This window comes from Toxoplasma gondii, chromosome VIII (assembly GCF_000006565.2).
Source record: "Toxoplasma gondii ME49 chromosome VIII, whole genome shotgun sequence".
Taxonomy (NCBI): domain Eukaryota; phylum Apicomplexa; class Conoidasida; order Eucoccidiorida; family Sarcocystidae; genus Toxoplasma; species Toxoplasma gondii.
In genome coordinates, this window is record NC_031476.1 from 5,069,749 (window position 1) to 5,084,299 (window position 14,551).

At 54.0% G+C, this 14,551-nt stretch overlaps 1 protein-coding gene across 1 annotated transcript; it reads right to left on the reverse strand.

The window, feature by feature from the left end:
• Positions 1-570: 570 nt before the first annotated feature.
• Positions 571-13,471, reverse strand: TGME49_270690 (arginyl-tRNA synthetase; the record flags this gene model as incomplete). Its single annotated transcript, XM_002365694.1, has 18 exons — positions 571-952; positions 1,194-1,282; positions 1,740-1,833; positions 2,243-2,341; positions 2,616-2,749; positions 2,903-3,030; positions 4,177-4,448; positions 5,279-5,442; positions 5,905-6,271; positions 6,973-7,038; positions 7,247-7,483; positions 8,148-8,186; positions 9,031-9,241; positions 9,798-9,919; positions 10,728-10,976; positions 11,818-11,945; positions 12,396-12,821; positions 13,072-13,471. The coding sequence occupies 18 exons, from the start codon at positions 13,469-13,471 to the stop codon at positions 653-655; spliced, it is 3,525 nt and encodes a 1,174-aa protein (XP_002365735.1). The 3' UTR covers positions 571-652.
• Between the last annotated feature and the right edge of the window lie 1,080 nt (positions 13,472-14,551).

Below are 14,551 nucleotides of genomic sequence, written 5' to 3' on the forward strand. Positions count from 1 at the left end.
GGTATTCGCCACATGCCCGGTCTATTTTGTACGAGTTAGACGTTGTTTGTGGGTCAGCTCCCGTAAACAACAAACCGAAGACGGATAGTGGGCGAACCGGTTTTTCGAGGCTGAGGCATTTCCACCGACCGATGCCAGCTAAGTGGTTACATCTGTGTCTGGTGTTTGCGTACTTTCTTTCGGTATGTGGGGGTCAAAATTGTTCATTTATCGCTGCATGGCCTTGGAGAAGCTCGGAAAATACACTGTGCGGAACCCCACGGATGTCTCCTTTTTCGGATCAAGTCGTGCCTGGCCTTTTCTGAAATTTTCTGCACGTGCTGTGTCTCTCTCGCTGTTACTTGCGAGGCCACACGACCTTTTGGTCTCCTCTACAGTGTCTGACTCGCAAAGAATACTCTCTGGTTGGCATTCAAAACGGAAACTTATTCCTGCTAGGTGCCGCGCAGAACAGTTGTCCCTTCTGCGGGCTATCGCCGACACTAGCGCCGAAGCCACGGCATGTATCGCGCGCATGGACTCCGGCGGTCGCTGGCTGGAACCCTTCCATACTGAAGCCTTCAAAACTCTGTACACTTTTTTTTGTAACAAATGTTTCTTCGCTGTTCTTCCCAGTGCTCTGGCGAAGTGGGCCAGCACAAGCCACACAGTTTCAAGCCCCATTCAACGGTGACGGAAGCCGACCGGAACTTCCTGCAGGTTGACCGACGCGGCCACTGGGGGTGTGCCCCCTTCCAGCAGCGCTTCCCGTTCCTTCCCTGTTTTCCTCTAGTCCTTCTCTTGCATCTTCTCCGCTCGAGGAATGCTTTTTGTTTCGGCATGCACTCGCGCGCCTCTCCATGGGAGAGTCGAGACGAGTAAGGAAATCCACTCCAGATCCCTTCTGCAGCTGGTGCAGGAGCTTCGCGACGCCTTCGAGTGCCAGCTTGGTGTACTCCTCGGTTCGCCGGGCCTGAGCACGAACGCAGGTTGGCGATCGACGCGCGGCCGTGAGGGCAAGCACGCGGAACGAACAACGGGAGAGCGTGTACGGGAAGACAACTAACGACGACTTCAAAAAACAAAGAGAAACGGCAAAACACAGGATGACGAACGACTTTGCGGACGCGCGTGGACGGCCGCGAACCCAAACACAGGGTAATAAGGAACAGATGAAAGTCCATCGCAGCCTCCACCGTGTCCTCGTCACTTACTGCATTCAACTGGTTGATGAGTTCGTCCTTGTTCATGCTGATGTTGAAATGCTCCATCAGTTCTTCATCCGTTCGAGCAAGCGCCCGCCCTAGAGGGAGCAGAAACGACACGAGAAAAGGAGACGCATAAGGGGAAGAACAGAAAAAACGAGACGGGGCAACGGCGCCTTTCTCACAAGGACGAGAGACAAGCTGGATGCGGTCGAAACAGTTCAGGTGGCCACCAGCGTGCTTCCCCAAATGGCAGACAACCAACGCACCGCCTAAGACATAGAGGAGACAGAACGGAAGCTTTTTATACATTTGATACCTCCACATGTCAATTTACACACAGAGACAAGCATGCTCTGAGATAGGAAGGAGCATATCCTTGGAAGCAGCCCCCGAACACGACCGACAGAAACGGCGATATCTGCACAAAGGTCTGCCGTTCATGCATGACCGTGCGAAACCTATGCAGAACACAGGATTAACTACGCGAGTACGGACAGAGAAAAAACCTGCAGGAATGACAGTCACGAAGTCGAAAAGGGCCTCTGGACAAACCTGCTGGAGACCTTTCACAGAGCATCTGCTCTTGCAGCGTTCTCTCCAAGTCGTTCTCGCAGGTGACAGAGTACTTGTCTTCCGATGCCAAGTGCTGCACGCACACATTCACGAAAGATCAGGAGGTAAAAAGGCTCGTCGTCGGCGTTTTTTTTCTAACGAGAACTGAAAGCGGGTTCTCTATCCATCGTCTCCCCTCGACTCACGCAACTGGAAACCTGGGTGTGTTTATAGGTGCGAAGTCGACCTCTGGGATGTTTTCGTTGCTTTGCTCAAGTGAATCTCACGCCAGCGAGACCGCACTCTGGTTCTCCAACCTTTCCCCGCCTCCTCCGAGAGAGACTCGGGCGTGACTTTAGAAGCGTCAGAAAACGACTGAAGACAGCCGCTTCCCCTTTCGTGTTTATCCCCCGCTGCTTGGTTGGCACCACCTCTCCTCGATGGGTCCTCTCGTTTCTCCGCGCCAGACAAAAAAAAACGCAGGCGCGCGCCTCTCTGCGTACCATGCTCTTGTCTTTTATGTCCTTGATGAAGTGCATGTAGAGCTTCGTCGTGAGTGGCGCAGACAAGAGCATCTTCACTACCCAGAACTGGATCCGAACCTGAAGAACGAAAACGACGCACACATCCGTTCTCTGCATCGGCCGCACCGGCAGGCGCCCGCGACCAGGACTTTTCACATCGAGAACGGAACGGTGCTGTCTTCACTCTACTCTTCCAGCACAGACGATGCATCGCACGTGGGCACCGCGACGCGAGGGAGAGCGGCTCGTCAGACACCGTTCAAGGCCGAGAGGTATGTTCAGGGGAAGCCTCGAAAGAACGCGTGAGGCAAAAACGACAAAGAGGACCCTTTCCCCTGACACATTCACTCACTTCTTCATAAATCATGCTGTCGGGGGTGCCAGCGCCGTTTTCTTGGCGGGCGTAGATGTCAGCGATCCCCAGGCGCTGTTTGCGCATTGCCAGCGAGTCCTTGACATGTTGTGTGACTTCGCCCATCATCGATCCTGCAAAAATCGGACAGGCCCAGGCAAAAATCCCCAGATGCTCACACTTGAAAAAGTGAAAAACATTCTCGTCTCTCTGGACGCACAACTCCTACACGAGGGACAGATATCACCGCGAATCTGACGAGAAAACCCCGCGCGAACGAGACTTGCCTCCAAGGAAATCCGCTTCGAACCGTTTGCAGCCGTCGAAGAAGTCCTCGATCATTTCGAAGTGAATTGCATGCGTTTGCTCGAAAATCAAGTCGCGCATGGCTTGTGCACAGTCCCGCGCCTTTTTCCTGAGAAGCAACCACAGCGCTTTCCAGATTCGTTCTCGCAAACGCGCGCGACCCGGCTGTCTAGCCAGACAGAGGCTCAGCTCATCACGGCGACGCCGCGCTCCGGCGAATTCACACAAGGCGCAAACTGAAAGTCTAAGACGAAGCCGTAGAACAACAGACCGTGCAATAAACCGTTCGTAACACCGGTTCATACCGTACCTGAAAGGTATTTTCTAGCACATGATGCGGTGTTCAAAGCTATTCCATACCAGAACTCATTTTTCAGGGAGACGGGAAGCAAAGCGTTGCTGGTGTAAACTGTTTGTCTAGCCATATCGGCACCCTCGAAATCACACCACACAAAAACGTGGAGGCGATCGATCGAATATAGCGCAGCTTCTCTTGATACACTCCCGTGAAACGCATGCAAAACTCGCGCCTTCCGGAATTCAAATAGGAAGCAGAACTTCCGTACTATTAACAGGGAAAAATGGCTTTCTCAGTGAGCATAGATGCTCGCAGAGGCCGAACTGGGAAGTCCGTTCACTGTTCACATGGAAGTGCAGAGTTCGGCGGATCCAGAGGTGCACGCAGACGCACATTCTCACAGACGCGAAACAACAGTCCTAGATATTCACACACCCGCAAAACTCCAAACTAAAGAACTACCACTATGCACGCTTACTTAGGTCGCGTTTGTACAGTGACGCATTAGCAAAAACAAACGTACGTGACTCGTGAACGGTCCAGCTGTATATGTAAATACAAATGTCCATAAATACTTGAACCCACATTCATATTTATGTAGATCAATATACACATGTGTGCATTTATATTTAGATGTAAAGTGTGACATTCACGAATTCTTCCACAGAAGGACCTTGGCTCTTTCACGCAGTCGCTCTCCTCTAGTGGAACGCAGATCAAGTAAAGCCGCCTTGACCCGGTTCAGCCAGGAGTCCACCGCGTAGTCTCTCCTCCTCACAGAAAGGTTTCTTTGCTCCCGCAGCAAAACTCCTGTCTGTGATGGAAGTCGCCATCTTTCTTACTCTCTCTCTCTCCCTTTCGGCACGAGCTTCCCCTCCACCCCCTCCCCCGCCCTGCCCGCCTGGGTGACGCCCTGCTTCTCTGTCTCCTGCTGTGCGTTCTTTTCTGGCTTCATACCTCGTGTACTCCTCCAAACTTTGCTCGAGCTCCTCCATGAAGCGGTGATTCGTCGCGAGAAAGAGAAGGCCGCTGCGCAGATCTCCGCACTTTATTTGTCGATTGACCTCGGCGCTCGCGGCCCGCAAAATTCGCCTCAAAGCAGACGCCGCCGCGCAGGCAGCCAGCCGAGCCAGCTGAAGCATACCAGCCCCGACATTCGCCTGCAGAAGGTCTGCGACCAGCGGTTCCCAGTCTGCCTTGTCGATCACATGACGCACGCTGCGCATCATCTGGGGAAACAAGGAGAAGTGAAAAGAGAGAGGAACGTCGAGGGAGAAGAAGGAAGCCAGAAGCACAGAGCGCCGGAGAGGGAGAGGGAGAGAGAAAGAGAGAGAGGATGACGACGAAGATAAAAAGGAGCAGGGGACGCAAAGAGAGAGACAAGGAGACGACGGACAGACTCGCCTGAGAAGAAGAGCGAGGAGGTCGAGCGAAGAGAGCGAGAAGACAACAATGAGACAATTACAAACTAACTGAGCGTGGCAAGGAAGCGAGCTGGAAAACAAGAAAAAAAAAATCTTTCTCCGACGAAAAGAGATCCAGCCCTCGGTCGAGACACAACGAAGATAAAAAAGGCGCGCTACTTTAAAGCCAGCCGCTAGACATCGACATTTCGGACCCCCCTGACTGTTTCTCATGTTAGGATGATGGGGATGCTCCACAGAGTTTCTGCATCCAATGTGACCCGACGAAGCATAAAGGGAAAGAACAGAAAGTACACGAAAAAGTAAAAGACCTTTCAGGACCAGTAAATCCTAAACCGTGACCATATGTATTCAACGACTAGAGAACGTTTCCTTCGCTTCTTACTCTTTGAAAACCATGCAAAAAATGAAGGAGAGAGAAGCACGTTTGATGCAAATGCACCGGAGAAAAGGTCGTCTGGAGATAGAGGCAGAACTAAAGAGAACAGAGGAAAGATCGACGCACTCAAGAGAGAGGAAAGAACTGAAAGATCCAGAGACAGATTCGCGTTTAACAAAGCACACATGGAAGAGACAGAAGGAAACACGGAACAGACAAGAAACGGGAACTTTCTTTGTCTTCTCAGCGAGCGAACCTGAAGAAGGACATGGTCACTAAATCGGCGATCAGGTTCGATGTTGCAGATATGGAACTTCAGCCAGCGGCCAAGGTGCGTTAAGGCAAGCTGGTTTAACAGTCGCGTATCTGCGAAGTCTCCCGAGATCCTCTGGAGAGCGCTGAGATGCGTTCGTCGGTGGGCTGGGCACAGAGACGCCGCGACAGAACAGAGGGAAGTGAAGGGTGCAAAGCGCCGGGAAGAAGCAAAAGCGAGGAAAACGAGAAGCACAGCACAGGTGGAACTCCCCATAGAGGCCGAGCGACACACTGACTCATGACGGGGAAGACGAAAACCAACGCGAAGCAGAATGCCAAAAGCCTCTTCAAGCACCTCGAAAGAATCAATTTCAAACGGACACGACCACAACGACACCCTCGAGCTTCGCCCTTCTACATGTCCTCTTCTGTTTACCCTTCTCAAGTTCTGCTTCACCTTTTTTCCTTCACTTTTCTACTCGTTATCTTCAGTTCCTCTTCGCCTTCAGCAGCTTCTGCTCTGCCCTCTCCTCTTCTTCACCCCTCGTGCGTGCCTTCCTCTGTAGTTCTTCTTCCTTCACCATTTGCGCTTCCGGGGTCTCCCTCGTCTTGTCTTCTTGAGCCTACCGTGAGAGTGTCGCTCTCCGTCTCCAGTCGCAGCATCCGCAAACAGTTCGTCGAGAGTGGCAACTTGCTCTGAAGCCTGCGCATTTGCAGCGGATCGCAGGTCGGGTCCTGCTAGCGCCTTGACGACAGCCTCGCTCTTCTCGCTGAACCTCTGTCTCCCCTCGCCGCCCTGCAAGCCGTCGAAGGCGCCGCCTCCCGAAGCGCCTGCATGCGTCGGACTCGACTTTCCTTCTGCAAACGCCACAGACGCTGGCCGCAGCGACAGACTCAGGAGCTCCACCGGCTGCAGACCCACCCAGCCGTCTGGCCGATAGAAGCGCCTCCAGCAGCGGAAGCCAGCCGGCGGCGGAGTCGACGGGTGAATGATCTGGAAACACAGACACGAAGGGAGACCGAGTCGGTACGCCACAGCGGGAGAACCAGCCGGAAGAAGACGATCCGCGAGAACGAGATGGGGCAAGAGAGACAAGGCGACGAAAGAGAAGACCGAGGAAGAGAGCGCGCGAGAGACACGGCGACAAAAGAGAAGACCGAGGAAGAGAGCGCGCGAGAGACAAGGCGACAAAAGAGAAGACCGAGGAAGAGAGCGCGCGAGAGACACGGCGACGAAAGAGAAGACCGAGGAACGACACAGGGAAGAGACAGAGACAAGCGACGCGAGCAAGGAGAGAGCAGAGAGGAGGGAAAAGAGAGAGGAAGAGACGGAGCACGGAGTAAGGGAGATGAGAGATTCGAAGGATGAGCGATGAGACAGAATCGAGTTCGAGGGAGAAAAGACAAAGAGAGCCAGGAGGGATCCGGAAAGCCGAGAGAAAAAAACAGAACCTCCGCGCGAAGGGATTCGACACCATTGCCTGAAGCAATGTGAAACGAAACGCGGAATTCTAAGAAAATGAAAGAACCGTCGGTCTCGCAGGCTTCGATCTTCTGCACAGAAGAGTGGCTTCGCCTCACGCGTTTTTCTCTTCCCTAGCATGCGTTTGAACTGTTTGTCAGGACTCCCTCCGCGGCAAGGAGAGACGTCGGTCACACACCGCTGCGCGAGCGAAACGCGAGTGCCTTCCTTACCGTCTGCAGAGGCAACAGAACCGCCAGGCGCTGCTTGTCCACGGTCTTGAACTGAGACTGTTCACCCTAAGAAAAGTGCAGAAGACAAGGACGCAGCGAACAGCGAGTGACGGGGCAGAGAGGAGGTCAGGCGAAGTAGAGAGAGCGAACGGCGACCAAGGGAGAGCTCAGAAGAAGGACGAAGAATCCGAAGCAAGCCGACGACAGAGCAGCGACAAGGCGACGCGAACTCACCGCTCAAAGAGCGTGACTGTGCCGACGCCTTTTTTCTCACCTGAGCTTGGCCGCTTCTGAAGTAGAATGTGACGGTCGCTTCCTTCGAAGAGAGAGCAGAAGCGTCGCTTGCTGCAGCGCCCTGACTCTCAGCAGAGTCTTCTGTCGCTCTCGGAGGTCCAACGCTCTGAACGAGGCCGAACATGTTGGTGTCGTCCTTCGACAAAGTGTAACGAACAATGTGCCCAGGCTGCATGACAACGCGCCCGTCAGGTCCCGTGACTGGGGCCAAGCTCTCCTGAAAGGAGACAAGCGCCAGGAGTCGAAAAAACGCGCGAACGTTTTGCGTTTCACTCTCGGGGCGAGCACCTGCCTCTCGTCTCTCGACGGAGAAGAGTGAAACACCCCCGCCCATAGAGACGCGTTCCCGGACTCGACCGTTTGTGAAAAGAACTCGCGGAGGCCTTCCCCAGAACATGACCTTGGGTGGCGAGGAGAAGACCAAGAGACGAGGCGATCAACAAGACGACAGAGCTACACCAGACCTTGATCGCTCGAAGCGGAGACAGACAGACGCGACGAGATCCACAGACACACAGACACACTGCCAAGGCAGCGCTGATCCTTTCGCGTTCACGAACGAGCAACAACAGAGGCTGGAAAAATCCACATGAAACGCAACCTGCGTTGTACGGAGAACTCCACGCAGGCACCCATGTGGGTCGACAGCCTCAGGCAGCCTCAAGAGGCTTCCGAACACACTTTGCTTCTCGCTGGAAACGAAATCTCGACTGAGAGACGCCCTTGCCGCTCTTTTTTCTTCGGTCCCTTTCTTCGAGTCCCGAGCCCTCTGCCCTCTCTCGGTGTCTTTCACTGGAGTCGCTGGAGTTCAAAACGGGAAGTGTCTCCAGTCTCCGAGGTTCACTCGCAGTTGCTACGACGCTCGCAGCAGCGGCTCTTACCTCGAGGTCCTGACGACGGAAGACTTCCTCTGCCTCTTTCTGAGGGAAACACAGAAGAAACCTCAGACGCCTTCAAGGGATCACCATGGGGGGAATTCACAGCACAGCAGCTCTGTGGCGCTGCGCATGTTGACCTCGCTTCCTACATCTAAAAACTCGACTGGGAGGAAGCTCCACGCGACGTCGGTGCACCTTCAGTCAGTCCCTCATGACGTTTTACACAGGGCCAGACCAGGTCGTGTCTGCAGCCTCTTTGCGAAGAACCTCGACCCTCTGAGAGGAGAGTTTGAGCAGTGCTGCGTGGAAAAACCTGGAGAGTTTAGAAGGTTTTTCACAGCGGAGACAACTGCTCTCATCAGTGAACGGCAGCCGCGGTTCCCTGCTTCCTTCCTCGCTTCCTACACTGGAGCTTGCGTGATGTACATGCACCACTCAAGCGACACCGCAGGAGCCCTCGCTCGGAGACCTCTCCGGCTGGAAATCCCTCTCATTTCAACTTCTTTCTTCGTCTCTTCTGAACGACCTCAGACGACCGGAAACTCTCTGGTTTTTTTGTCGAGTGTACAAGGACAACAGATCGAACACGGGGAAATCCGAAGCTCTGAAGCGTCTGCAGGGTCCTCGGATTACAAGCCGCCATGTGAACTCCAGAGAAAGTAAACAGCTTACACGCGAGACGCCCCTCCGACAAAAACGGGTGTTGAGAGACTGCATCGTCTGCTATTCATCAGTGAAAAATGCAGAGATTCGACGCGAGAAACTCGGCTTGTGCATGCAGACCCTTCGTTCCCTGGACCTCGCTGGGACAGGAAACCTGCGCGGCTCCCTGCGCAGCCCTGGCCTTCGCGCCTAGCCATTCCCCTCGATGACGACCTGGACCTACAATGATTTTTGTCAAGAAGCCGCGGTCGTAATGTTCCGGAAACAAGTCGCACGCCAGCTCGTGACCATCCTCGAGGTTGTCTCTCAAGTTGCCGCCGAAAGTCTTCAAAAACTCGTCGCCGTTGTGCGGCAAACGAATGATGGTGTAGTTTCCTGTCACCAGCTCGGTGACTACTTGCATCAGCTCTCGCAAATACAGCTTGATACACTCCCTGCAAAGCGCCAGCGCAGAGACAGAGATCCGGCGAAACTGGACGCGTCGTCCGAATTCCAGTGCACAGGCAACCAAGAAAACGCCGGCTGAAAAGAAGCACGAAACGCCCTTTGACTGTGCGTCGGATGCCGGCGCGTCTGCATACAGCAATCTACGCGCGGGGTTAGTAGTTGACCACAAAGTCTGAGGTCTCAAAAAAACGTCGCTGGTAAGAAGGCTCGCGACCGAACTGTAGACGCGCGCCTCGCGAAGGCCGCTGCGAAGTGAAAGTCCTTTCTTGCAAGCTCGCAAGTTAGGCGAGATAAAAACAGTCCAGAAAGCATCGCTGCGAGGAGGCATCCGATACGTAGCACCCCAACTCGGGCACTGGAGAGAAGAGCCTGTCCTACACAGAACGGTTTGAGCGTTACGCGCCATTCGTCGCAGTTGCCTCCAGTCGGCAAGGCACAAACATGCGAGTTTTAGGTTTTCCCTCAACTCTAATTGGAAGAAGAGGCTTGATAGAAGAAGGATTAGGCAAACGCGAACTGGACGAACACGGAGAAAAACCTTACCGACAGGACTGAGGACTCTGCAAGGCGAGCTGATCCTCGAGGTCGGAAATCCGTTTTTGCGTCTCCAAGCGTTTCCGTACAAGGCGACGCTCCAGAATCCCCATTTGCTCACTCAAGAGGCTCTGCATCGTCAAGGCAGAAGAAACGTTGCGAGAATCCAAAGAGAAAAATCAAACAAAAAAAACGAGGATTCTCTCAGGGGGAGAAAAGTGATCGGGTTTCACCTTTGTACCGGCTGAATACACGACAGATGTTTCACATCGAGTTTTACACTGCTTTCGCCACAGCTTTCTCCGTTCTCTTAGGAGTGCTGCATTTGATGATCGTGTGTGTTCACATCGGCGAAAACGTCGAATAAAGCTTCCTTTCTTCTAGACAGTTCCCCCTGCACGCAGTACTACTCAGGGGCTGTAGAGAGCGAGACACACAAAGTGACGAATGCTTGAATCCCTGCGATTCGTTTGAATCTCTCCATCCTCGCATCCCCTTCGTCCTCGACCTAAGTCACATCTCCCTTCTCGCTTTCTCCCTTCCTTCCCTAAGGCGTTCTTCGCTGCGTTTCAGACCTTCCGCGCTCAAGCGAAAACCAGTGAAGAACGCAGCAGCAGAGTCGCCTCTGTTTCTCGATTTCTCTTCTAATAGAAGGGCAGAGAGTCGTCAAAATAGATAGAGCTGCGGCTGCCGGCCTGACTGGTGAAAAGAATGGAAGTGTTTACAACTGTATGCAAAAATGAAAACCTGACTGAATTCAATTCCAGGATTTTGCGTTCATACTCTGTATTGGATTTCTGTACATACCCACCCTAGATGCTTCCGGCTCCCCTTGCTCTCCGTGTGAACGCGTCCACGAGCATTAGCAAGGAGAGAACAAAAGTAGAGATCGCGACATTTGGGCAGTTTGTCGACAAACACTCACGAGTCGAGGCCCACCTGGAACTTGTGGTTTAACTCTTTTTTGAAGCGAGAAGGACTGAAGAACTCCGTGAGCTTCCTCGACAGCTGAGGGTTCGGACCAGGCTCGAAGGCCGTTTCCAGCAGCTGCCGGACTGTTCGGCCTCCCTCGTCCATTTGTCGATTCATCGCGGCCCGTTTCGCGGCGAAGTCCAGAGCGTCTTTCTCCTCAATTGACAAGGAAAACAACTCGAGGAGAAACAACGGCAGCGGCGCGCCAGACGAGTCCTACACGCAGGCGACAGTGCAGGCTCAGGGGCACTCCCGTGACGAGTTGTTTACCGGGTCTGTTCTTTTTTCCGAAAACAGTTAAATAGCGGACGCTTGTTGCTTCTCATCAAGCGCGCATCTTAATCACATTGAGCAGACGGTTCTGAATGCTTCAAAATGTGGTTGTTGAAGAAATATGCGAGATGGAGACCAGAGGCGCCGACGACACGAAGAGTGCATGCAGCACGCTGTCCCAGACGACGAAGAAGACTCCCCATCTTGAGGGAGGATGCAAGCAACCCACAACGCGCAACATCGAAGAGAAGCGCCTGGGGAAGTATAAACCTAGCGACGAGAAGGCAGGACGGCTGGAACTTCGGATTGAGGTCGCAAGAGTCAAGACAGAAGAACAGTTGTATACCATGCGTACAAGTAGTCACTTTCCCAGTGCTTACAGCGCTCTCAGTAGAATGGCATCCAGCGAATAGCTAAATATACCGCGACACTCGCTTGAATAGTCTCTGTCAAAGCGTCAGTCCTCAAAACGGAGTCCTTACGAGAAAGAAAAGACTTCGTGGTGTGATGCAGATCGTCGCAGAAACGAAAAGCCAGCAAACTCCAGTGAGTTCCTCAGAGAGTTCAAAGTGTTACGGTTCATTCTCAGGGATAGGAGCAGTCCACGCCTACGACCTGCACTCGCTTCAAGATCTAGGAGACGCACGACGAACCAGCGAGCGTACCGCCGCGAACGTTTCACACATGCGTGAATAACGGCCAGGCCCAAAATGCGACAGAAAAAACGCGGCAAACCAATGAATACGCGGAACTACAAGAACAGAAGCGCGGGGAGATGGCGTACCTTGACAGCTCGCTTCAAGACACGCTCGAGGAGCTGCGACTGAGTGCGGATGTCATTTTTCTCGTTCACCAAAAACTCCTTCGCGCGGGTCCCGACGACCACAGTCTGGCGAGGCGTCAGCCCAAGACCTTGTAAAGAAGCAAAAGAAGAAATCCACACAGCGAGTCGGCGGAGCGATAGAAATCAGAGCTCGCCGAACGCGGAAGGTGACAAGAAAGAGAACAGAAGACGCACGACAAACGACAGCAGAAACGCGGCAGAGGAAACAGGCGGAATGGAAGAGCGAACGAAATGGTGCAGAGAAGTGAGCGGAGTGAACTTGCACGGCCTGGCTTAGGAGAGGAGAAAAAGGCAAGGGCCAGAGATGTTGAGGGAAAACAAGGTCTCGTCGCAAAAGACGACACAGCCCCTTCAGGGGTCGAGGTCGAACCCAAGAGAGGCCTCGATCGAGGAGGCGACGGCTTTGTGTCCAGGGCAATTGACACTCGTCGCCTTGGTGAAGCACGCAGAGCGACTTCTCGGCGTTAAAACGTAGACTTGTTTGCGTCGAATTTCCAGTCTCTTCCGATTCTCCTCACCTTTAGGAGGTGCAGAGAGAATGAACTCTCGAAGGCTCCACGGCCAGTTCGCAGGGTCGTCTGAAGCTTTCTTGACGAGGATGTACAAGTCGTTTGGATTGTTTTGGACGTAGGTTCTGACGACAGAGCGCGTCTGCGTCGCTCCAGCTTTGCTGTCGTCTTTGACTCCTGGAAGGTCGACAAAAACTGCATGCACGCCGTTCGGCACCGCGAGTTCGACCTCGAGCTCCTGCGACGAAATGCGCTCGCCCTGAGAAGACATGATTTCCTTCATGCGCGCCTGCAGCTCCTTCACCTCGATCTCTTCCCCTCCCAACCAACACTGGACGCTGTCGGCAGACTCCGAAGGCCGCAAAAGAATCACGACTGGCTGCCGAGTTCCGGTGTCCGTGCTGCTGTAGCCAATCGGCCCTCCCATGATATAATCTGAACACAGGACCACACACATGCCGAGAACGAGCCTTTGTCTCCACCCCTCCTCCTCTGCTCTTTCCGTGGCGGCATCGCCTCTCTCTACTTTTTACTTCTTCCCTTATTGCTTGCGCCTCCTTGCTTCTCTCACGCATTTCTTTGTCTCCTTCCCCGTCTCTCTCCTGTCCCCACTCTTCGCTGTCTGCAGTCCCTTTCGCCCCCGCGTCACATCCCACCCCCGGTTCTTCTTTCTCCGTAGACTGACCGAGAAGGGTCGTCTTGCCCATGCTCTGCTGCCCGAAGACGACAAGCCTGGGGATCTCTGCCTCCAGACCCGCGAGCTTGAGAAGCTGGAAGCAGAGAAGGTAGGCGCTATTCGCGTCGAGTGTCGCCTGCTCTCCTTCTCGGCCTCGCAGCTGCTCCACAATGCCGCGGGCCTTGTCGAGAAACGGCTTCGGTACATCCTGCAACGTCTCCAGGAGTCGAGGTTGATGCTCCGCCTCGGGGCCTTCGTCGTCGGCTTCGTTCCATCCTGCTTCCCGCTCTCGAGAGGAGGAAGGCAGCGTGGAGGAAAACGACGAGTGCTGGGACGCTCGTGAAGGCGAAGGCCCAAGCCCCATCGCGTCGGAGGACGCGTGAGCCGGACGCGGCAGCGCGTTCGACATAGCCTTCGTTTCTCACGAGGGTCTTTGCAGAGACAACTGGATGCAGGCAACGAAGGACGGGGAAACAAGGGAGCAGGGAAAGGCTGGAAGATCTGAAAGGAGCGGCGAGCGAACGAGTCGTGCACGGAAACGAAGCCTGAAACGGCGAGGACTCAGACACGACCGAAAAAGGAGGAGAGGCAGTTGAAGGAATACGGAAACCGTGGAACGAAGGTGGATACCAGGAGGGCGCGAACTGGCCAGAGAGAAGTGAAAGCAAAGAGATGCTCAGAAAGAACAAACGCGACCGAAGCAGAGTCAAACAACGGAGAAGAAGGGGACGGGAAGAGCGGAGGCGCGTGGCAGGGGAAGGGAGACGAGCTCCTCGAAAGCCGTGCGAAGAAAAGGACAAGCGACAAACGATGGGTTAAAACGCGTTCCTTGGAAGAATAGATGCAGACAGGAAGAAGACGGAGAGAACGCGCGCGTACCAGATGAACAGGTGGACAGGAAACTCGGGCAAACCGTGAAAAACTGCCGAGATGGGGCAACCACAAAGAGACTCCAATTCGGTACTCGGGAAGAGTGACACCCTGTCGGACGAAACGCGAGAAAAGCAAGGGAGCGGCAAGAAAGCCGAGAAGTCCACTGGGGCACACCACCTTTCCCCAATGGAGAATGCGACTCACTGTAAAACGGCACAGTCGGATAAAAAACGCATTCGCCCTCCAGGGTGAGATCAAAAAATTGCGCGGCGTTGCCACCGCGAAAAGACAATCAACAACTGCCACGCACAAAATACCGAGAAAACGAATGTACCGCGAAACACGACGAAACTCGAGGTCGTCGGCAGAGCCGGGGGAACAAGCGGAGAGGGAGGTCGGAAAGCTGCGGAGGAAAGCAGCGAGAAAACGACGCTCCGTGTACACGGCAAGCAAACGCCTAAGCAAAAAGATTCACATAAACATGGCAGCTGCGGCCACCTTCAGCCTTTTGGGCGGGAGGCGAGCAAGCGAGACAGGCAACGCAGTGAGCAAGCAATAAAATGCAGATAGGGGAAGAACAAGCAGGACTGGACGGAAGGCAAGGCAACGAGAAAAG